This window comes from Myotis brandtii, unplaced genomic scaffold, assembly GCF_000412655.1.
Source record: "Myotis brandtii unplaced genomic scaffold, ASM41265v1 scaffold530, whole genome shotgun sequence".
Taxonomy (NCBI): Eukaryota; Metazoa; Chordata; class Mammalia; order Chiroptera; family Vespertilionidae; genus Myotis; species Myotis brandtii.
Window position 1 is genome coordinate 281,429 of NW_005369943.1, and position 25,601 is coordinate 307,029.

At 38.2% G+C, this 25,601-nt stretch overlaps 1 protein-coding gene across 7 annotated transcripts in view; it reads left to right on the forward strand.

Moving 5' to 3' along the window:
• Positions 1-2,223: 2,223 nt before the first annotated feature.
• Positions 2,224-25,601, forward strand: part of PDLIM5 (PDZ and LIM domain 5) — a 228,573-nt gene continuing 205,195 nt past the window's right edge. For all 7 annotated transcript variants that reach the window (XM_014549008.1, XM_005877790.2, XM_005877784.2 and 4 more), the window contains exon 1: positions 2,224-2,359. In XM_014549008.1, coding sequence (XP_014404494.1) covers positions 2,264-2,359 — 96 coding nt within the window. In that variant the 5' untranslated portion in view covers positions 2,224-2,263. The remainder of the gene's footprint in view (positions 2,360-25,601) is intronic.

Sequence of the window (25,601 nt, forward strand, 5' to 3'; positions counted from 1 at the left end):
TGTCTGTATCAAAAGAGTCTTTTCTCGTTCTATGAAAATCTTTATTATAGGGGGAAGGATTTAAATTACAGGTGGCTCTTTATTATCCCTCTACTATTTGTTTTCATGTGTATTTAACAGTTTTGCTTCTGGTTTGGCCTTTGGTCTTTTTAATGCCCTGTGCCTATACATCAGTATTGAAGTAATATATTTCTACTTAGTATTTCAGTGTACTACTCATTTAGTTTCTGGGTAGTTGCCACGTCGATTTTCACTAATTTAATTTGTCAAGAACCAGACTCATTTAAAAGTTTTGCCTCAGTTTCTTCTTATGAAAAGATGGAATCTATTTGCTTTTAATATACCCAGTGGTTCTAATATCTACATCTGCCACTGTCAATTTGGTGTGATGGCATAGAAATTTTGAATGGGTTAAAGAAATATTGTAAGACAGGTAATACAAGGTGATGATTTGGTTAAACAGCATAGATTTTCTAAGGAAGTGTGTCTTAAAAGCTTTTTTGAAAATGTAGTTTTAAAATTATTAAATTATACATGTGTTATATTTTTAATATTTTTAAAGAAAGAGGGAAATATTATGTTTCTTAGTATTACATCTTAGAAAATCTCCATTTCTCCCATTTTCTCCCACCCACACATAACCACCATAACAACCAACCCCAGACTCCAACTCATACTTTTTTACTTTAGTTTTTTGTTATGTAAAAGTGCTGCCATGCCTGGCCAGTGTGGTTCAGTAGTTGAACATCGACCTATGACCCAGGAGGTCAGGGTTTGATTCCCTGTCAGGGCACATAACCAGGTTTCAGGCTAGATCCCAGTAGGGGGCATGCAGGAGGCAGCTGATCAATGATTCTCTTTCATCATTGATGTTTCTATCTCCCTCTCTTTTCCTCTCTCAAATCAATAAAAATATATTTTAAAACCAGAGGCCTGGTGCACGAAATTCGTGCACTGGAGGGGTTTCCCTCAGCCCAGTCAGCACCCTCTCACAATCCGGGACTGCTGGCACCTAACTGCTTCTGCCTGCCAGCCCGATCGCCCCCAACTGGCCTCCCCTGCCGGCCCGATCGCCCCCAACTGCCTTCCCCTGCCGGCCCGATCACTCACAGCTGCCCTCCCCTCCGGCCCGATTGCCCACAACTGCTCTCCCCTGCCAGCCATCTTGTGGTGGCCATTTTGTTGTGGCCATCTTGTGACGACATGCAGGTGGTCATCTTGTGGCAGCAATCTTGTGACTACATGGGGGTGGCCATCTTGTGAAGAGATGGGGGCCACCATCTTGTGATGACGTGAGGGCCTGACGGTCACCTAGGCTTTTATTAGTATAGATTTGCTACCATGGGAGTCCTTATAAGCGCACTTACAGCAAAACACAAAAAAGAAGGCAATGAAGTTCTGTTTCTTTTCTATAGCTCTTATTCCCTTTCATTCATTAAGATTATACTCCTACCACATTTAGTCAGTCTCACTATGTGGTAAATGCTCACCCTCTACTTTGCCTGATGAGGTGTGTGTAGAAACAAAAAGGTTCTGATTGAAATATCACTGTGCTAGAGTGTTGCCTATCATGGCCTGTCTGAAGAAAAAGTAAATGTTACTCCAAGGAATATATCTATCACATTCCTATAAGAGGAAATCCAAGTTATAGTTTATGATTGGGGAGAATAGTTTTGTACATGAAAAAAACACTAATTTTAAAGAATTTAGTAAGCATGAATGAGAGTCTATGAATTAGCAGTCCTTTTCATATGTTAGAGTAATTTAGAATTTAAGTAAGTGAAATTGAAGACCTTTTGCCAAGTGCAGGCAAAAGAATGCTTGAGGTAGAGGGAAGAGAAAATCATATTGAATTAAATATGAAATAAAATCTTGTTCTTTCTTCTATATATAACAGTGTTGTAAAGTACTTGGAGTTAAAGTTTGTATGTAAGAAGCCACAGATTGTAGCAAGTTGTAAAACTGATCAAGTGTCTAGAAATATATTCTAATGTGGGATTTTTATACTATGGAAATTGGCGTGAGTTTAGAAATTGTATGTTAGGTCATATATTCCTTTTCTTAGACTGAAATGAGAACTTACTATAGACTTATGCTCTATAGTCCCTCAAACCCCCAAAACAAAATACTGAGCATAATTTAGTTGGGTTTATATTAAATACATTTAAATATGTAATAGGGCTTCAAGTAAATATCTTTTTAACTATCTGATTTTCTTTTCACAGTTTCACACTCTGGGATTGGACTCTGAACCACTAAAACCATGAGCAACTACAGTGTGTCCTTGGTTGGCCCAGCTCCTTGGGGTTTCCGGCTGCAAGGTGGCAAGGATTTCAACATGCCTCTGACAATCTCTAGTGTAAGCAAACTTTACAGATTTTATTACAGATGTTTATTCAATGCTTAATCCTGGAAACCTCAGGACTAATTCTCTGGATGACCTGTTCTCTACTTACTACAATTGCGTATGGGATTTGATCTCAACAGACTTAGTTACCTGAAATAAAGGATGTAGTGGGAGGGAAGTTAACAAGGATAATTGATTTCAATTTTTGTTTATTTTCAGTTTCCCTTCATCACCTTAAAGATAAAATGCAAAGCATTTATCTAGGGGGTAGACTTCAGATCTTTGAATTGTAACTAATTTGGGGAATTTTCTGGATCTTAGTTTCTTCAGATGTAATATTAGAAGGTTGTATTAATGGAATTTTTCATGTTCCTTTCAGTTCCAAAGCTATTTATTAAAAACTGTTGATCAGCATTAATGAAATGACTATTTTTGGTGTTATTTCCTCAGCTTACTTTCTGGTGAAGGTGATGGCCAACAGTAAAATGGCCCAAAGCTACTTACCTTTGAAGAAGAAATGAAAGACTTGGATCTCCAACTAGATAGTCAGTCTATGAATATTTGAGACTTGGCTGCTTACCTCAGTGTGAATGAATTCTGTATATACATTTTAAGGATATGTTTTCCTGATGATGATGATGAGGGGAGTAATTATAGCTTTCATTTATTAGGGCTTGACTGTGGCAGGTACTATTTCAGTTACATCACATGTAGGTAATTATTGCTATTAATTGTATAAATTTCCAGAGGTTTTTTTTTTTTGTATATTCAAATAAATGTGAACATCTACTCCCCTTTTACTTATATGGTAGCGTATTCCATACCTTGCTTTTTTTCTGAACAGTTTACCTTGAAGAACTTTCTCTATTAATATAGGATTTTCCCCCTATTAATAGGGTTTTTTGTTGTGTGTGTTTTAAACAACTGTATAGAATTCTCTTGTAGAGGAGTAACATTTATTTAACCATCACCTGTGGAAGGGTATTTATATTGTTTCCAATATTGCTATCACAAACAGTGCTGCAGCAGATACCATATATGCGTAGTTTTGCGCATATATATGTATATAATTTTGATAGGTTGTTTAATTTACACTTGAAATAGTGGTATTATTTCCATTGTCCAGAACTGTCTATTAGTTCATATGACGAATAGACATGTGTGGAAGAGATGGCTTTCAAGCAATTATGTTATGCTTCTCCCTAATAATAAATTTTATCTTAAACTTAAGTAGATTGTTTCTATAATCAGATATTTAGAAGGTTATTATTTTCTTTAATTACATATATAAGTATACATATATGTACATGCTGCTTCTTACAATATATATTCAACTTGACTTTGAAAGATTAAAAATAAGTTTGTAACACTTACATGTACCTATTAAAATACTTCAAATCGCAGCTTACTAATGAAGTGTTCTTGGCTGTGGATTTTTAAATAGCTATCATTTCTTGTTTCTTGGCTGTGGAATTTTAAATACTTATCATTGATTTATCACTAATTTCTGTCTTGATTTCAGTTTTTCAGATTTTACAAGGAAATACATACATGTAATCCAGCCTGCAAGTTTTAAGACTCTGTGGTTGGATGAAATTTTAAATGGGCAGTATCTGTGTGGAAATGGGTCTTTTGATTTATTCCTGTTTGAGTGAGGCAATTTTTTTTCTCCTACTGAAGGAAGATCTATTATGAGGAAAGGAACAATATTTGAATACTGTGTGTTTTTATGTACTATTAACATTATATTAAGACGGAATATCCTATTTTATGATAATGGACTAAAAAAATCTGTTTTTTAGTTAGCAATACTTCCATTTGTGCTGAAAAAAAAATCCAGAAATAATTGAAGCCTAAATGAAACAAACTTAATCATCACTTTGTTGTTTGGTAATGGAAATGCAAATAGGTATGTAAATATGTGGTACTGTGCCTTTTAAAAAGTTTTCTGTGCTTCAGTTCCCTGGCAGACAGTTTGAGGCGCTAGCTCCATTTGTGATGCTGATAAAACAGAACACGGTGTACATATATATGTGCCCTCCCCAGGCACAGAAGAAATGCTTTCCTTGTGTAGACAGAGTGCTAATTAAAGGATTTTGAACACACTGATTCAGAGAAAGCACGGTAACAAAGCTGCTGAGTTATTTCTGTTCTCTTACAAAAGTCTCTGCCATCTCCTGTGACCTTTTTGGGCCTTGTGCAGTGGGGCATGCAGTTCATTCTGGATTGGAGAGGATGGGGAGGGAGCGGGAGGAGAGAAGGGAATGTTGGCTCAACTGTGCTGCTAAGCTGTTGGCTTTTCATTGTAGTTATTTTTAACCCCTTGTGCGGTTCAAACATGCCTAGTAACAGTGCCTAATAAAGATGTATGCCTAGGAACTAATTTATATTGTAGTAATATTATTAATGTTACACCTCATCTTAATTACTTCTCTGGTTATATTTATTCTGCCTTTATGTAATATATTTTAGTGGTCACCAGATTAATAGTTATCAAGAAGCAATTAAAACCTGAACGCATGCCTTAAAACATGTAATTTAGTGATTTTTTATTTTAATAGTGTGTATGAAATTCTTAGCAAGTTCTGGAACATAGTATTCTCTCAGTTATCTATTACCATAATATCATTATAAAATTAAAAAGAAAAAATGATTTAGAGACTTGAAACATCAAATCTCCAATAATTGTAGGAAACATAGCAGTTATGATTTTTTACCTTATAGTCTGTTGGAACTGAAAAAAAAAAATCACAATTTTGTCCTTAGATTGGAAGCTGCATCTTTAGAGTTCAAAAGTATACAGCTTTTCCTTGGGTCAGGTATTATTATTTTGAACTACAAAGGGCTATTTATGTTCCCTTATAACATTTGAACTCTATGATATGGAATGTATTTGAGATAAATAAGCCATTGGCTGGGACTTGAACATTCTGTTTTCTTGAGATTTTGTTGTTACCAGCATATGAATATGCTGAACATGACTTGTATCTTAAAGCATATGAACTGTAAAAATTTTAATATTTCACCCAAATTTGTTCATCACCTATATTATATGAATTATGCATTCCCTTTTAGTATGTTGATTTCTAAGATAAGATTGGTAATTTCTGCAAACTCTTACGAGAGTCTCAGATTGCCATTAACTGCATCATCATGAGAGCCATTGTCTTCAGTTTCCTATTCTTAAAATGGAGTGCTGGCTACAGGAGTTTGCAGGCTCTTTTTATGACCCTGCATTTATGGAATTGCCTTGAAACCGTGGAATGTGGGGATGGGTTTTATTGTAGCTGTGTGGGTTTGTTGGTCTTTGCCAGTATATTTTATAAGAAATAGGAGACCTGTTTTACAATTCAAGACCATATTTTGGAAAATTGATGTTTCTCATGATGGAATTACAAGAAGAATAACATTTTTGTGAATAACATCTTTTTAATACCGTATCGTAGACTTGAAGTACTCTGCTGCATGTTATTTTCTGATGTATGAAAATAACATGCAGTTATTTAAGTAAGAGTATTTTACTTAAATGCCAGTATTTGGATTTTCTGAGGATCTCCCATTTTTTCATAAAAACATCTACAATGTTTCTTTAGTAGATAAGAATGAGGTCATGCATTTTGTTTATTTTTATTAATTATTTAAAAAATTTTTATTGTTGAAAGCATTACAGATGTCCCCTGTGTTGTTTTCCCCTCCCATGGACACCTGCCCCTCTGCAGCCACATCTCACAAGCCTTTGCCACACTATTGTCTGTGTCCTTGGGCTATGGGTATCCTATCTAATAAAGAGGGAATATGCTAATTGACCCTCATGCCATCGCAAAAGATGGCGTTGCCCACAGCCAATAAGGAGGGAATATGCTAATTGACTGCCATGCCCTCAAAATGGTGGTGCCCACAGCCAATAAAGGGAATATGCTAATTGCCACACCCTCAAAGATGGCAGCACCCACAGCCACAAGATGGTGGCGCCCAGTCCCCTCAGCCCCGCTGGGGCGCCTGCCTCTGGAGTCCCCCAGTCCCCTCAGCTCCCTAGCCACCCAGAGCCACCCAAGGCGCAGGTAACCAGGGCCGGCCGAGGTTTGCGCTACCGGCAGTGGCAGCAGCAGAGGTGTGATGGGGGCGTCACCTTCCCCTGATCACCGGGTTGCCTCCCACTCCTGAGGGCTCCCGGACTGTGAGAGGGGGCAGGCCGGGCTGAGGGGCACCTTCCATCCCCCCCCTACCCCCCGTGCATGAATTTCGTGCACCGGGCCTCTAGTATGCATATAATATTCCTGGGTAATCTCTCCCTCCCCCTCTGAAATTCATCTGTCTGTTCATGGTTCTGTGTCTCTGGATCTATTTTGTTCATCAGTTTATTTTGATCTCTTTCCCTTACCCCCACCCTCCCCTACTTTCCCTCTGGGGATTGATAGTCTGATCGCTGTTTCTCTGTCTTTGGATCTGTTCCTGTTCATCAGTCTATGTAGTTCTCTATATTCCACAAATGAGTGAGATCATGTGGTATTTATCTTTCTCTGACTGGCTAATTTCACTTAGCATAATGCTCTCCAGTTCCATCCATGCTGTTGCAAATGGCAAGAGTTCCTTCTTTTTTACCGCAGCGTAGTATTCCATTGTGTAGATGTACCACAATTTTTTAAATCCACTCATCTGTGATGGGCATTTAGGCTGTTTCCAAATCTTAGCTATGGTGAATTGTGCTGCTATGAACATAGGGGTGCATATATCCTTTCTGATTGGTGTTTCTGTTTTCTTAGGATATATTCCTAGAAGTGGGATCACTGGGTCAAATGGAAGTTCCATTTTTAATGTTTTGAGGGAATTTCATACTGTTTTCCACAGTGGCTGCATTCCCACCAGCAGTGCATGAGGGTTCCTTTTTCTCCACATCCTCTCCAGCACTTGTTGTGTTTTGTTGATGGTAGCCATTCTGACAGGTGTGAGGTGATACCCCATTGTCGTTTTAATTTGCATCTCTTGGATGATTCGTGACTTTGAGCATTTTTTCACATGTCTCTTGGCCTCCTTCTTGTATGTCCACTTTGGAGAAGTGTTGGTTCAGGTTCTTTTCTCATTTTTTAATTGGATTGTTTGTCTTCCTTTTGTTAAGTTGTATGAATTCTTTATATATTTTGGAAATTTACCCCTTATTGGGTGTATCATTGGCAAATATGTTCTCCCATGCAATGGGCTCTCTTCACTTCGTTGATGGTTTCTTTTGCTGTACAGAGAGGTCAGGCATTTTAATACTCAAATAATAACTGATTCTCAAGAGTTAGGGGAGCATCAATTGTTATCAGCTTCGACTCGATTTTAGTTGGATTTGAACAGCAGGAGATATTTACTGTTTCCTGGAGTATGGATTCCTGTTTGGGAGTGTGACATAGAACAGAGAAAGACACAGCCTGAAATATTTTGCTGGGAATTCATTTAACCAGCAGTTAAAGGAATACTTCCTAGAAGCCATTGAAGTAATGGAGCATACAAAGGTTGGAGAGAAAAGAAATACGTACAGTACTAGACAGCGTCCTAAGACCTATCACAAGACAGTGTTAGATGAAATGGCAAAGATACAGATAAGTGTTCCTCATTTTCTGTGGGCATAGATCTTTTGTATTTGTGGGGGCCAGTTTACTACAGGAGAAATGAATTGAACTGGTCCTTGAAGAATGAAATTTGAACACTTCAAAGTCAACATTTCTCTGTGTTGGTTCAGTGCAAATTGAAGAAGACTTTTCTTGCTTTTCCTTGACTGAGTGAAGCTGTGAATATAGTTGAGTGATTCTCCAGCCGGGCCAGCTGCAGAGTTTCCCTCCTAGAGGAGGATAGAAAGAGATTTTCAGTCCTCTGAAGCTGAAATGGGAGAACCATCCTACCTTGAATAAATGAGCCCATTGTTAATTTTAAGCTGTTGAGTATTTTCCTTCACATTCCCTCCCAACTAGTCTGTCATTATGCCAAGTTGGAAAGTTAATAATTTAGTTTGTGTAATTTCACAATATATATTTCACAAGTGTGCTCACTCTGCTTTTAAAATACTAATTACCTTTTGTGTGGCAGTTTTCTATCATTCTGATCAAAAGGGTCTGGAATGTCAAGATAATTCTGAAGATGTTTTTCTGGTCTGTTATTTGTAAAGAAATGAAAAATCTTCTCACTATGTTATATTGTAAATTAATAGTTTCAGGGAAAAGGACTTTTATAGAGTTTAATGAATTTTGAGCATTTTTAAAGTTATTTGTTAAAATGAGAGGAATTTTACTAGCATGCAGGACTTTTGAATCTGCTAAAGGAAACAATATTGTAGAGAATGGGTGAAGTAAGAATAGCACTTTAAAAAAGGGGACATATATATTAGTTTTAACAATTAAGATAAAAAAATAATAGCATTTTAGACCTAAGCAAAGGAGATTTTATTTATTTCAGTTGTTCTTTTTGTTTTTAGCAAAGGAGAGTTTCATATACCCTATTCATCTACTTATGAATATTATTTAGTTACTATAATATTTAGTTACTAAAACTGAGAATACTGAAGCCTATGGACTTACTTTCTTATCAGTTTTTTTTCAGAACTTTCAAGGCAAAGAGCTTTTTAAAATAATGGTTGTTGGTCAGGCTGCAGTGTGAATATACAGTTAACGAGGTGACTGTCCAGAACATCATGTTTATAGTAGGTCTTACCCAGATTCCCATTTCTACAGGATCAGTCATGACCTTTTCCCCCAGTTACAACTGCATGGAGGAGAAATCTGATATGAGTTAGTTAATCCAGAGGCAAATATTGCTCTGGACAAGGAAGAGATGAGAAATAATGAGTATATAACATAAAGTGACAAAACAAAACTCTAGCATATTTAATATATAGAGGTTGGCAAAAGTAGGTAAACAGTTGTGAGTACATGAAACAGTTTAAACTTGTATTATTATTTATTGTATTATCTGTATTATAACTGTAAACCTACTTTTGCCCATCCCCTGTGTATACTTTGCAAACAGGTGACATAATAATGGAAATGAAAAGAGAAAACATTGGTTTAAGCATCTAATGAGCGGTGACCATGATGACCCTTGATTTAGGTATTCTAGGTGCAGAGCCACTCTATAGCCCTTCTGGGAATGTAAGTTAAGATTTTAGATTTTAATTACAGAGTGGAAAAGTCACTTTTCATTAAGATTTTTTTAGGTAATATTTATGAGTGGACTTGATAATATTGAATGAGCGTTTAAAATTAGTTTGGAAGAATTTTTTATAATATTGTTAAAACTAAATCACTTAGCCCTAGCTGGTTTGGCTCAGTGGATAGAGTGTCGGCCTGCAGACTAAAGGATCCCAGGTTCGATTCTGGCCAAGAGCACATGCCGGGGTTGCGGGCTTGATCCCCAGTAGGGGGTGGGCAGGAGGCAGCCAATCAAAGATTCTCTCTCATCATTGATGTTTCTATCTCTCTATCCCTCTCCCTTTCTCTCTGAAATCAATAATATATATATATATCTAAAAAAACTAAGTCTCTCAAATCTTAGTCACTTTCCCTTCTTCCCTCAGCTTATTTTTTTTCTTTCTGTTGCATAAGTGGAGTTATCTACCCTTCTGTAAATACTCAGATCTCTTTTACAGCTGATGTTGTTGCCCATTTTGTGGTAGAATTACTGGAACAAAGTTCATCAACCTTGTTGGCAAATAGTACTCCCAGCTGGGCTAAGCAGTGGCAGCAAATGTCCCTGATAGGTCTGAATGGAGAAGACTAAAATTACCTGGGACAGTTGACAGGAGGGAATGAAAAAGAACAAGTTAGACAGAAGGAGAAGAGAAAGGGGCAATTTAAAAAAGGTCAAAATAGGAACAGTTATTTGCTGGGTCAGATTTATTACTTAAGAAATCTTAACCCTTCTCCCTTTTCCCTTTTAAAGTTTGATTAATTTCTGTTTTTCTTTAGGTAAGACATTCATATGGTTTGAAATTCAAAAGATACAATATGGTTTACAGGAACAGGTCTCCTATTGCCCTGCCATTCACTTCCTCTTCCTGGAAGCAACCAGTGTTACCAGCTTCTTGTGTGTACTTCCAGAAATCATTTGTATATATATATGTAAATGCATATATATTCTCACCACCCAGCTTTTCAACAAAAATATACTTACATTTTTGCATTTTGCTTTTTTCACTAACTCAAAATCAGTAAATATATCTTTTTTTTTGTACAGCTACATTGTATTTGGCTTTATCATGATTTATTTAACCAGTTTTTATTGATGAGCAATTATATATATGTGTGTCATTTTTGCAGATATATATATTTTGCATGTACATGAGATATCTGTCAGATATATTCCTAGAAATGGAATTGCTTAAAGGGCTGTTTGCATTTGTAATTTTGATTGATATTGCCAAATATCTCTATAGAGACACTCCTACCCACAATATGAGAATGCTGGTTTCCTCATACCTGTGCTAGCACACATTTCAACAGACTTTGATCTTTTCCAATCAGATGGGCCTATTTCCATCTTTCTCCTTTTTGTAGGTCTTAGTTACAGGTAGTCTACCAAAGACTCTTATGTTTTTAAGTGGTTCATTGTTTTCCATTTTGCCTGAGAATACACAAAATAGAAGTGTGATGGCTTTTAAATGATTTTATTAATTTATAGGGTTGCTATTATTTGAACTTTTTCACCCAGAGCTTTGGTTAATAAATACCTCTATAATTTGTTTCTATTTCAAAATGGATTTTTTTCTTTCTGTTAATATATTACTTTCAATAACATGGTGAAAGACTTTTTTGTGTTTTTTTTTTGTAGAACAGTTTTTGGCATACTGCCCTGTTGTAGACTTTATGAAAAATTTAGCAAATTACATTTAATAAATTGATTTGTGTGTAACTTTGAATCCCACTCTTCTCTAGCTCCCTCTCAATGATGTGGCAAAGAGACTGGCCATGGTGAGGCATGGTTCTGAGACAGTGAAATTCACCCTTAGGAGCCTCACTGTGTTTTCATGTCAACCTTTATTAGTTAGTGGAGCTTAAATGAAATCACAAAGGTTTGTATAGTGTTCTGTAGCATAGTGAGTCACACATTGTGAAGGTGTGTACTAAAGTGTGGCACAGTATATTTCTTCATCTTACCTGGGTGTAAGCAGCAGAGGTATATGTTGTTAACTTTGATGACAAAAAGAGTGAGAATACCAGGATGTTTGTATATTATGTGCTTAAAAATAAAGGAGGCCCTAGCCGTTTGGCTCAGTGGATAGAGCGTCAGCCTGTGGACTGAAGGGTCCCTGGTTCAATTCTGGTCAAGGGCACCATGCCTGGGTTGTGCGCTCAATCCCCAATGGGGGACATGCAGGAGGCAGCTGATCAATGATTCTCTCTTATTGATGTTTCTATTTCTCGCCTTTCCTCTCTGGAATAAATACACACACACACACACACACACACACACACACACACACACACACACACACTAGAGGCCCAGTGCACAAATTTGTGCATGGGGTGGGGAGGGGGGCGGACCGTGGGAGGGATCGTGGGAGGTTGGCCGCCAGCCCCAAGGAGGGAGCTGGCCCTCAGCCCCCCTGGGTAAGGGGCCGTGTCCACCACCACCCATACCTGGTTCCTCAACCCAGCTGGGCCTGAGGGCCCCAGTGGGGTCGGGAGAGGAGGCAACAGTCGCCGGGCTGGGTGCAGGAGGAACGGATACTGTGGGCGCCCTGCCACTGCACGATTCCCCGCCTCCCACCCTCCTCCTTCCCTCGCCGCCACTGCGGTGGATGGGTGGCCCCCAGGGAAGGGAGAGGACAGGAGTGAGACAAACCCTTGTGTTGAGGGCTGATTTTGAATAGATCTCAGTGAGGGAGCTGCTCTGCTATGTATGAAACCCCGACCCAGAAGCAGGTCTCTACGAATGGTTTAGCACCAGGGGCCAATGGGGGCCGGCCAGCCGGGGGGAGGGTCCGTGGGAGGTTGGCTGTGGGAGCTCACTGACCACCAGGGGGCAGCTCCTGCGTTGAGCATCTGCCCCCTGGTGGTCAGTGTGCATCATAGCAACTGGTTGACCAGTTGTTCTGGTCGTTTGGTCATAATGGTTGCTTAGGCTTTTGTATATGGAGATGTATGTGTGTGTGTGTGTGTGTGTGTGTATTTATGTATATGTATATACTACAGGCCTGGTGTACAAAATTCGTGCATTGGGGGGGGAGTGTCCCTCAGCTCAGCCTACACCCTATCCAATCTGGGACCCCTCAGGGGACATCCGACTGCTGGTTTAGGCCTGATCCTACAGGGATCAGGCATCAGATATCCCTCACAATCAGACATCCCTCTCACAATCCAGGACTGCTGGCTCCTAACCACTCACCTGACCGATTGCCCCTAACCGCTTCTGCCTGCCAGCCTGATCACCCCCTAGCCGCTCCCCTGCCGGCCTGATTGACACTTAACTGCTCCCCTGCCAGCACAATCGCCCACAACTGCCCTCCCTTGCCATGACCCGCCTCCTCTGCTGGGACCTGCCTCCTCTGCGCAAGGTGGCAGAGACGCCGGGACCGGCCTCCTCCATGCCACATGGAGTCTGCCCTCCCCTGCTGGCCATCTTGTGACAATGTGGGGGCAGCCATCTAGTGATGACGTGGGGCAGCCATCTTGTGATGCAAGGGTGTGAGGGTCAATTTGCATATCACCTATGTATTATATAGGATATACTAGAGGTCTAGTGCATGAATTCATGCACAGGTGGGGTCTGGTCGGCCCGGCCCAATCAGCTGGGGGGAGGGGATGCGGGAAGTTGGCCAGCCAGCCCCACTCCCGATTGGGGTGGGAGGCCCACTGGGGGTGGAGCCTGCTGAGGGGAGGGATCGAGGATGGTTGGCTGGCTGGCCCCGCCCCCTGGTCAAACTCCCGGTTGAACTCCTGGTTGAGGGGGCAGTTTGCATATTAAGCTTTTATTGTACAGGATGAGCACATAATCTTAAAAAAAATGAAGGAGGAATTTTCCTGTAGTGTGTTGCTGTAAATTTTTAAATATGTGAAAAGAGTTTGGAACTAAATAAGAATTTTTACCTTGTTTTACCAGTAGTCACTGTTCATGATAATTGTCTTGGGGAAATTTTAATTTATCAAAAGAAGTGGTTATTTTAATGAATTAACAATTGAATGCCATTTTGATTCCATCAGGGATTTAGCTGTGATTTGGTTCCATTGAAAAGCTAATTATTAGCACAGTATTTCTAAAATGATTTTTGAGATTATTAACATTTAGAGATGGTAAAAATAAAAATAAAATTAATAAGGTTGTATAATGGTAGCTGGAAGAAATTATAGATGAGTTCTGAAAGTATTTTTCTTTTTGAGAAAAGGTGCCGGAGGGCAAATGTCCTTTAGGAAAAAAAAATGCTTTATCCTTTAACTACGAACACTTAGGGATGTTCTGGAGAGAAAAATTTATAAATACAAGTATTGTTACATATGTAATTTTCATGATTTTGGACATTCTCCTGAAATATCTCTACGTTGCTAACTTCCAGGTAGTCTACAGATGGTTCTTTTGATCTTTTTGTACTACGAATTTCTGTTTATATGTACCTTTATCTATTCTGGAAGATTCTAGTATGTTGGCATCCAATTCTCAGTGTGATACTTTGATATTTTAACAAGCAAAGGTGTCTTTAAACTTCCTCAGTGGCTTATCTCCTCCTTAGGCTAATTCCTCATCCTCAAGCTGGCACCTTGCCCAGGCAGGGGTTATAAAATCCTACATTCAATACATTACTACCCTATTTAAGAATTATAAGGGCTTCCTGTTATCTGTTGAGTTATTGCTTAACTTCTCAGTCTGGCATTTGGGCTGCATATAAATAGGCCTACTTAATACAACTGAATTTATAGTCTAAAATGCCCAATTTGAACCCTGAAGTTCTTGATCTCTTTATTCTTATGCATAGTACCTTTATTTCCTATCATCTCTAAAGCCCTGTCCATCCTTCAAGGCACATTCATATACCCGGTGTTCTTTGTAATGTTTGACTGCTGTAGCTCACTTAGATCTCCTTTCTTTCCTATGTTAAATAATAAAAATGGAAATATGCTAACATTTATTGAGCCCTTATTATTGTCTAGGCTCTGCTCTAGGTATTTGCACATGTTTGAATCCTCATAACAACGCTCTGAGGGAGTAAGATTTTAAATCTCCGATTTACAGATGAGGATTGAGAAACAGAGAAGTTAAAAAACATGTCTGAAGTTGTACACAACTGGTAGTTGGTTAGGCTTAGGGTTCGAAACCAGTCAAACTGAGTAATCCTCCTATATAATAAAAGGCTAATATGCAAATAGACTGAACGGCGGAACAACCGAACAACCAGTCGCTCGCTGACCACCAGGGGATGTGCGTGGAACATGGCGGGTGTCAGCAGCAGATGGCAGGGTGCGAAACATGGTGGGTGTTGCCATGGTGGGATGGTGGACCAGATAAGCGGGGGCACCAGACCAAGGTGAGGCGCCAGTTGCTGTCATCAGGGGGAGCCTCTGGGCTTGCACCTGCTGCCAGCACCGGCCCTGCTCGTACCTGCTGCTGGCACCAGAGCCACCACTGGCACCAGAGCCACCGCTTGCACCTATTGCCAGTGCTTGGCACCGGCCCCGATTGCTCGGTGCTGTCAGCAGGTGTGAGTGGCGGCTGCCGGCCCCAATCGCCCCTCAGGGCTTCTCTACCTCCCACTGCTCCTGAGGGGAGATCGGGACCCGCCACCGGTGACGGCCCTGCTCGTACCTGCTGCCGGTGCTGGAGCTGCCGCTCACACCCACTGCCCGTGCTGGAGCCGCTGCCGGTGCCTGGTACCGGTCCCGATCACTTGGCGCCATCAGCAGATATGAGTGGTGGCTGCCAGCCTGATCACCCCTGAGGGCTTCCCAACCTCCCCCTGCTCCTGAGGGGCGATCGGGGCAGTAGCTGCCGCTCACACCCGCTGCTGGCGCTGGCCCCAGTTGCTTCGCACTTTCAGTGGGTGCAAGCGGGGCTGCCGGCAGACAGGTGACTGGGGGGAGCGTGGCAGGAGGGGCCGGGCAGGGGCATGGAGGATGGGCTGAGACCTGCCCCTGTGCCTACTGCAGCCTCGTGGCCCACGATTTCTTTCAAGGTGCACGAATTCGTTCACTGGACCCCTAATAATAAATAATGCTCTTAACCAGTACACTGTTTTCTGGGAATAGATGAAAGTTTTCCCTACTGACAGTCAGAGGGGGAGCGTGGCAGGAGCGGCCGGGCAGGGGCATGGAGGATGGGCTGAGACCTGCCCCTGTGCCTACTGCAGCCTCGTGGCCCACGATTTCTTTTAAGGTGCACGAATTCGTTCACTGGACCCCTAATAATAAATAATGCTCTTAACCAGTACACTGTTTTCTGGGAATAGATGAAAGTTTTCCCTACTGACAGTCAGGTTTGTGTGTATGTTTCTTAAAGAGAGAACACATGCTATGGAATCAAAGACTTGTGTGTATGGAAATAATTGAGATTATTAAGAAAAAAATATGACTGGGTTTCAAGCTAATCATCAGAATCATCAATGAGATTTTTAAAAATGTAGATTCCAGGCTCCAGACTTTGAATTCAGTATGTTTAGGGATTCTCACGTGCTTTCTAGATGTTTCTTATGTACCATTTCAGTTCCATTTGTACACTAAGGTTTGGGAACCATATGTAGCTTTGATTCAAAAAAATATTTTTATTATGAATCTTTGTTACTTAGATCATTTCAGCAAAAAGATTAAGGCTAAGTTACAATGGAACTGTCATTGACTAAATGTGACAGATCTGCTTGCTCCAACCACCAATCTTTTCCTATTTCTCATTGTGCAGTCACTGTAGGTAGAATCCTTTAAGGAAATAAATGTCAGTTTTAATAATATGTGATATTAGGCTTTAGTCTATTTACAGTGCTGTATTTTTGTGACAGAAAATTTAGAGGACTTTGAAGTTGGTAATACTATTATCATTTAATAATGAATGTCAAATTTACCAAAGACTTATGGAGAAATCTTTGACTATACTATGCTTTGTTTCACACCTCATTATTGTTATTATTATTATTTAAAAAATATTTTTACTGATTTCAGAGATGAAGGGAGAGGGAGAGGGAGATAGAAACATCAATGATGATAGAAAATCATTGATCGGCTGCCTCCTGCATGCCCCCCACTGGGGATCGAGCCTACAACCTGGGCATGTGCCCTTTACCAGAATCGAACTTGGGACCTATCAGTCCACAGACGGACACTCTATCCATTGAGCTAAACCAGCTAGGGCTCACACCTCATTATTAGGCTAAATTGGTAACATTTAAGTTAAAAAGAACTAGTCAACAGTCTTTTCAAGTCCATGGATCAGGGATCAGTTAAAATTTTTGGTCTTATATTAGCTTTCACAGCAGTGCAGCTTAACTACTCATAGATACATATAAATAGGTTGTATACTTTGTTAAATCATGAATGTCTCACCAGGAAAAATAGACCCTACACCAGTGATGGCGAACCTTTTGAGCTCGGCGTGTCAGCATTTTGAAAAACCCTAACTTAACTCTGGTGCCGTGTCACATATAGAAATTTTTTGATATTTGCAACCATAGTAAAACAAAGACTTATATTTTTGATATTTATTTTATATATTTAAATGCCATTTAACAAAGAAAAGTCAACCAAAAAAATGAGTTCGCGTGTCACCTCTGACATGCGTGTCATAGATTCGCCATCACTGCCCTACACTCTGGGTCTTATTTACTCAAGATCATATTTGAATTCCCAGTAACTCTTCAGTAAGTGTTGACCGATTATCATAATAAAAACAGAGACTAAATGGTGGCAATTGCAATCGAGTTTCTTCTACATTAGCTTTGTTAATTTACATGATTGATAGTTGGAATTAACTGATGAAACATTTTGGTTTTCTTTGTTTTTTAATTTCATTGAGAGTTTAAGTTTCTAGGCAAAATGCCCCAGAGGTTACATTGTGTGATAGCTCCCTGCTTCCAAGGTAGTCTTCCACAAGTTACCTAAAATTTGTTTTCTGTATATTTGACCCAAGGGTCCTACTTCTGTCCTTTAGTGTCATGCACAACAAAGAATGACCCTGTCACATGATAGCTTTTCAAATAGGTGACTGAGCTATGTTTTCATTCGAGTCCTGTGAATATTCTATTGGAAGCTATTTCTTTATGTTTCAATCATGACACAGTATATGAATGTGCCCCTTAGCATTTGCCTTTAAAAGTGCCAAAGTCAGTTTTTAAATGTCTTTTTATACCTCCTAGAACTGAAATGTTAGACATATTAAGCCCAATGCAGAAATACAGTTTGTAGTAAGAAAACTAATTTTTTGTGTGACTGAAGTGCAGGATTTAGAATCTGCTCTGGGCAATGAGCTTGATGGTACTTTCATTGTTTTCTTTGTCTACTTTTATACTGTTCGAAATTTTTGCAGTATGTATGTCTTCTATTTAAAAAGAGAAAGAAAACGAAAACTAGCCTATGCTTTATACATGTGCCAACTCAGGCTTGTCTGGACATATATGGTAATAGAGCCTAAGAGGGGCAAGTGTGTGTGTGTGTGTGTGTGTGTGTGTGTGTGTGTGTTGCACGTGCTTGAGTTTGCATTGTATGCATGAAAGATAAGGAACCTCATGGGAAGAAATTCAGGAAACAGATAATTGAGGTGTTTTTCAAGGTTAGTTTTTGGAGATTTTACTATCATTATTTTAGGAGAGATGGGTAAATTCTTGGGACAGCTACCCTTCTGAATGACTTATGCCACAAATCTGAGAGGAGAAGGTGTTAGTCAACACATTTATTGATCTCTTACTGTGTGCTAGGCCTTGAGGGTGGTTCTCTATTTTCTGACACAGAGGCACATGGGAAATGATAGGATATATAGGAAGGAGCTTGGTAGTAGGAGAGGACATTTAAGTATTCAGATATAGGAAAAGACCATAATGTAATGTGTACTTTGATTATTCAGCCCCTTTAAGGATAGCAGGGAAATTCCAGACTAGCTCTGTAGAATCCATGGAGGAGACACAAGTAGCAGTGGCAGACAGAATTTTCTGTACTTAAACTGGGCATGGACTTATTTATTTAGTGTCATTATTGAGCACCTACCATATGCTCAATATTGATTTAGGCACTGATATCAATATTGAGCTTTTGGTAGGTGCTCAATAATGACACTAAATAAATAACAAGCTCTTAGTGTTATGGACCTCATATTCTAGTAAGAAGGACTGATGCCTTACAAATCTATAATAATAAAAGCATAATATGCTAATTAGACCAGACAGCCGAATGACCTTCCGGATGTCCTTCCAGACGTCCTTCTGGACAAAGCCGCAGGGGCGGTCAGGCAGGAAGGTGAGCAGTTAGGGGCGATGAGGCAGGCAATTGAGCGGTTGGGGGGGTGATCCGACAGGCAGGCGAGCAGTTAGGGGCGATGAGGCAGGCAGGCGAGCAGTTAGGGATGATCAGACAGGCAGGCGAGCAGTTAGGGGCGATCAGGCAAACAGGAGGCAGGTGAGTTAGGAGCCAGCAGTCCAGGATTGCAAGAAGGCACAGGCCGGGCTGAGGGACCTTCCCTACTCCTCCGTGCACAAATTTTGTGCACTGGGCCTCTAGTTTATAAATAAATAAGCAATGCAGTTTTAATAAGGTAATGTGCAAGGGAATAATTGGAGTATCAGGATTAGTGTATTGGGGATATAGAGGTTTTAGTTAGATTGGTTGGTCCAGACAGGCTGTTTTGACTGAGGAGGCAACATTGACTTAAGAAGATTAAGAAGCCTTGACTCCTTGGTCATGGAAAGAACAAGGAACAGCATTGCTGACATAGAGAACAGTAAGTGCAAAGGCTTGAGATAGGTAAGAGTTTAGTGTGTTCAAGGAGTAGAAGGGAGGCCAGTGTGGCAGGAGTGCAGTGAGCAAGGAGGAAAACAGTGACATTAGGGAAGGGAAGTATATCTGGTTCTTCCACTGAAATGCCTACCAAAACAGTGACATGAGAGAAGGAGGTTCGAGGTAGTGAGGAAGATAACATTGGGGTGATGGTGGGAAAACTCTTGGGATTTGAGAGAGCTTTTGATTCCTCTAGAGCAGGCGTGGGGAAACTTTCTTCTGCCAAGGGCTGTTTGGATATTTATAACATCATTCTCGGGCCATACAAAATTATCAACTGAAAAATTAGCCTGAGATGTTTGGTCAAACATTTAATTAACTCACCTCTAATGGCTTGGCACGGCCAGACCACATGATTGCAGGCCTGCAGGCCGGACGTTACCCATCACTGCTCTAGAGAGAGTGGGTTGCTATTGTGATTTTTACCATATCTGCAGACTGGTGTGTTTTTAAATTAGTTTTGGTAGGCATTTCAGTGGAAGAATTAAAAAAATTTTTGAGCAAAGGAATAACCATATAGCCTTCCAATATGGCTACTTGGAAGTAATTTACCCATTTTAATATTGTTTGTTTGTTTTAAAAAGTTATATATAATTAAATCACACACATGATTATTTTTTATTGTTTATCCACTGATTACATTTTTTCTATTTTGTTCTCCTCAAGATTTTTTTATTATCGCTCTATGAAGCAGCTTGTGTCCCAGATGGCTTCTGTTTTCATTTCCTTGTGATGTTAGGACCTTTTCTACTTTAATAAAGAAATGTTACGTACACATACAGGAGTTGTTTACAAATTATGCCGGTAGCGCTTTTGTTCGAGTCTGCCTCAAAGATGATGTAAGTGTTAGGATGTTTATTCTAGGTCAGATGAGTTGAGCTGAAAAAGGTTTTAAAATGTGTCTATTCTTAAAATGAATGTTCTTGCCTATTGGTTGGTTAATGCACCCACTGCCAAAAGTTATGTTTTCGACCCTCTTATTATTTCAAGTGGAGGGAATTTATGAGATTTAATGTTTTTCATTTCTGAACTTTTCAGAGAGGTCATTTGAGCAGATTAACATCTAATAAGGGAAGGCTGACAATTGACTCTGTATTATCAGATTTTCATGCCTAAACCTATTGTTAATGGATAAAAGTGTCATCAATATCTTATACAGCTGCAGGTCTGCTGTAATAAATCATAATGCCATAGCAAATGATGTAACTTCAGATTTAAGGTCAGCTTTTATAAATTCAGGGGGAAAAAAGAGTTTGCCTATGATTTTGGGGGTATAGTTGCAAAATAATGCTTTATAACCAATTTAAGAATTATCTATATTAAATATTATAAAATAATATACTACTATAAAAGTAATATTACTTTAGCCATAGCTTATTTCTTTTTTGGATTAATTTTCTTTTTAAATTATTTTTTTATTTTTTATTTATAGTTTATGTATAATATTATATTGGTTTCAGGTGTACAACCTAGTGATTAGACATTTATATAACTTACGAAGTGATCATCTTGATAAATCTAGCCACCTATATGACACCATGAATAGTTATTTCACAGATAGAGTTTTCTTAATGACTTTATCTTAAGATTTAAAGTACTCTAATGGCAATTAACATGTAGCCTTAAAAAAACTCTTCAGGCCCTTGTGATTATAAAATGATAAGTGGTCAAACATCTGTGAACACTGTATTATCAAAGCTAATATATTAGTATTCTTTTTTTTATTTTTTAGTTTTTTACAGTGATTCTTTTAGGGTTATTTTCTTCCAACATACTATTTTAAGATTATGATTTTAGTGGACACTATTCTATGTGCTGTTTTTGTAGTTATTACAAGTATAAGCTCTGGAGCTCAATATGTTGGTGTGAATCCTGGCTCTGTAATTTACTAGTTATTTGTATATTTAGACAAATTACTCAAATGTGCCCCAGGTTCTTCAACTGCCAAATGAAGGTAAAAATAATATTACATCATAATATTGTTGGTTTAAATAAATTGACACATGTAAAGTATCTGGCACATAGAAGTACTCAGTGAAGTTTACCTAATAATAAAGGTTACCTTATAGTAATAAGTATTGTAAAAATATATTTTAAGATCTGTCCCTTGTTAGATAACTTCATCTTCAAAATCCAAATTCTGGTTTTCATTTTGTAGGTTTTTATATAGAATTCTTTTGAAACATCCTTCAGTGTGTGCATACACACATGCACGCACACGTAACATACACAGACCCTGTAGTTAGAATTATTTCACTAAGCATATTTTTTTAATAGAAGGTACATAATAAATATTTGTTGAATGAATAGGGCATTTTCTTCTTCCACCTGTCATGACCTGGCATAAATTTGAAACGATTTGAAAGGAGGGTTAGTACCAGTAGTACCTCTAATTGCCATTTACTATGTGTTATTTTTTAAACTTTTTAAAAGTGACATGAGAAACTGTATTGCAGGCGAGAGACACTTGCTCTAGGGAACAATTTTCTTTTCCATTGAAAAGTACATGTGATTATAAGAGAAAATTTGTAAGTGGAATATAGAGGAGACAAGCCAAGCACTGTGTCTGTCATTTGAACTGTCTCTTTCTAGGAATTATTGTAACATCAATAGCCTTTATGTGTAGGTCTGAGTGCTCCTTATCTTGCCCTCATGCTTCTCTGGCCATAGCCAACTGGACCTGGGATGGCTGCCTGACCCAAATGTAGTCATTTGTATACAAAGTTAGCAGATCTGTATGTGATCATACTATTTACAAGCTCTATAATTTTTATGAAATATAAAATTTAACTACTCAGAACTCGAGTGATACAAATAAATGTAAATTGTTGTTCACTCATTGATTTATTTGCTTATTCCACAAACATTTATTGAACATCTTTTCTATGCCAGGCACTGTGCTAGGCACTGGGGATATAATGGTGTGATGAAACAAAGTCTATTCTCTCTCAGACCTGTATTTTAGGTGAGTGAAGAAGTAAACAAATAAAAATAGCTGGTGATAAATAGTAAGGGGCAAAACAAAAAAGTACAGGGAAAGGGAGTGGTGGGTGAATAGGGGTTACCAATTTATAGATGAGCAAACAAGGCATCACAGATAAGGTGACATTTGAGCAGAGACTTGGATGAAGTGGGGGAAGAACTTTTGGTGCAGAGGGTGAAAACCCTAAGATGAGCATTTGTGTGGCATGTTTGAGGAAGAGCAAGTTTCAAGTGCCTAATAGGGGGAGAGTGGTGGAAGATGTTTTTAGAGATTTAAGGGTAGTTATTTCCCAATATTGAAATTTACAGCAGATTAGTTGATAGGACAGAAACGTTTTGCCTTGAAATTAAAATAAGACCTTGTCAACTTAGATTTTTTTGTTGGATTTTGGAACACAGTACCAGGGTACTGTGGTACAGGCAATTACTTTCTCTGAAGACTGAAAACTCATTGCAGTGTTATTTTATTCAGGACCTTAGTAGTATTAAAGATTTAACATGTAATAAATAATGAGTATTTGTATTCTTACTATGGTTACTTTTGTAGGAAGAGTAATTGGTTATAATGAGAGGTGGGATCAGATTAAATATAATGTTCAGTGATGATCACTTTTATGGAGTAGTAACTATTTAATTTCATTGCCATCACCCTTTCAATAATATTCACTTTTATGTAAGGCGAAACAAAAATTATTTTTGTCCTTATTCTAAGATTTTGGCTTAACTCTTATTTTTCAGCTTTATAACAGAGATTGAAAAATTTTAGTATCTGCATAATCACTGAAGTAACGTGTACACTGTTGAGGCATATTAAAAGGTGAAATGATTAGTTATATTTAGGGATTTGTCAAATAATATTTGAAATAACCTTTTAAGGTTTGTTTTCAGAAACATTTTCTGGGAAGCTTTGGTCTCAATACAATGGATTATCATTAAAACATTTCATTTAAACTTGGCAGGAAAGACTTTTTGAAGTCAGCTAACTTATCAGGTGATCTAGTAACCATAGTCCAATCTTCTTGGCTTCTTTTAGTCACTGGGATTGTGTTTCTGTTCAATTTTTAAATAAAAATAGCTAAATATTTTCTTGGGGAGGGGCAGTTTTTCAAAGTGTTTTTATTTTATCATCATTAATCTTCATTCTTTTTAAGGCTTAAGTTTTATTGTCACTAGACGGCTATCTAAATTATCCTAATTAAAAGTTTCATAATCAGCTGAATTACCTTTTGTGTCAACAAAACCCTACCCTTTTTATTTGCCTGAAGGAGAGGTAAGAAATGTTATAAACAAATTTTCTCATCAAGGGAAATTGCTATGTAAAGGACAGATTTATTTAATGGAGAGCTTCTTTCTAAATTCAATCTAATGGTAAAGCTCTGTATGTAATATAGATGATATGCCCCTCTAGAGTTGCTTACAGTTTTAAAACTTACTTTTCAGTGATTTTGTGAAACAAGTAATTTCTTCAACAAAATTTGGAAGTTGATTTAGACTGGTTAAATAAGGTCGTGTGCTTGTTCAGTTTTTGATAATTCAGGTTTTTTTGCAAATGTAGCTGGCTTGAGTTTCATGATCGAATTTGTCCTTCACTGGTAATGAGGAGGATTATTTGCATTGGGGTTAATTTTTTTAAACCTTAATAAAGTTAATAGTGTTTCTTTAAGAAGGAAAATAAAAATAACCAATAGGATAAAAGTAGAATGGTGGCAATGGGGCATTAGTGGGAGATGGATATGGGAAATTATTTAATGGGATTGGGTTTCAGTCTTGCAAGATGAAAAAGTTCTGCAGCTCTGTTGCCCAACAATGTGAATATATTTTACCAGTACTGAACTGCAGACTTAAAAATGGTTAAGATGGCTTAAAAAATTGGAGAAAAAATAGTGGCATATTGAACTGCTATGATGATTTAAAAAATCATCATAAATATCACATACAGGACTACACAAGTTATGTGACTTTATTTTGGTCAACAGAACATTATCAGCTTATAAACCTTTGTTATTTCTTATAGACATTACAAATACACATTTTAGAAAAATACTTTTTCTTCAATTTGCCAAAGATTTTAATAGCATTTAGATAGGAATGAACAGAGAGCAAATTATTATTGACTTTACAAAATATATTTTTATTGATTTTAGAGAGAGGGGAAAGGAGAGGGACAGAGATAGAAACATTGATGAGAGAGAAACATAAATTGGCTGCCTCCTCCACCACCCCCACTGGGGATGGAGTCTGCAATTCAGGCATGTGCACTGCTGACCAGGAATGGAGCCTGTGACCTCCTGGCTCATGGGTTAACGCACAACCACTGTGCCACCCCAGCCAGGCTATTAATGACTTTTACTTGAAGTTGTAGGAACTAAAACTTAACTGCAGGGATTGGTGTAACTGTGGTAATGTAATTTCTTAACTAAATTGAACAAAGTTACTAGGGAATAGCCTCTAAAGACAGTGGAAAGTTTGGCAGAATTGGCAAACTGCCTCCCAGTTTAGTAACTTTAAGGCAATTCAATTCTGCCTTCTCTTTAAACACACATATGTACCACAAATGTTGCATATATATTGCTCCCAGATCTTTTAAACTATTAGGTAGCTCTTGAAGTTGTATGATATGTAAACTAAAAAAAAGTCATAAATATGGTCACATATTTCATGAGTGTGAACTTGAATGTACCTGACAATTTACTATTACTGGTGAACACACTGAAAACCTGGTTTTTCACATATTTATAGTTCTTCACATAACATACACATACATGAGGAAGCCAGTGTTGTGTTTTACTTATAACCATCTGGAGTCATTCCCTTTGTTTCTTTTATAGTTTTATACTATTATTTCTGATTGAATTTTTTTACAATTTCGATATTTTGAATGTTTTAGCTTAGGTGGATAAGATTTTTCACTTCATTTTTTACATAACTCAATCTCTCTTTCCTCCTAAAAGTACAGTCTGTAGAATTATGAAGAATTGCTGTATTTTAATTAAGCGTTGTTCTCTCTCTCTTTTTTTGTAAGTAGTAATTGGTAAACATAAATTTCAAGAGGAAACAACTTACTTTGAGTATAAAAATTTGAAAAATTTTATTAAAAAAATATATACACACATTCCATTTGAAACTGCGTAGGAGCAATGACAATAAAAAGCTAAAACAAAACAAACCTGAAATCCAGTTACCCAGAAAACTACTGTGGACATTTTCATGAATATCTTTAAGAACAGCCATGTCACTGACTTTATGTAGCAATGCATCTTGGATCTTCTTGCATCATTAGTATAAAAATACTTTTATCATCTTTTTGTTTTATATTTTTTTACTCTGTTGGTTTCATACTT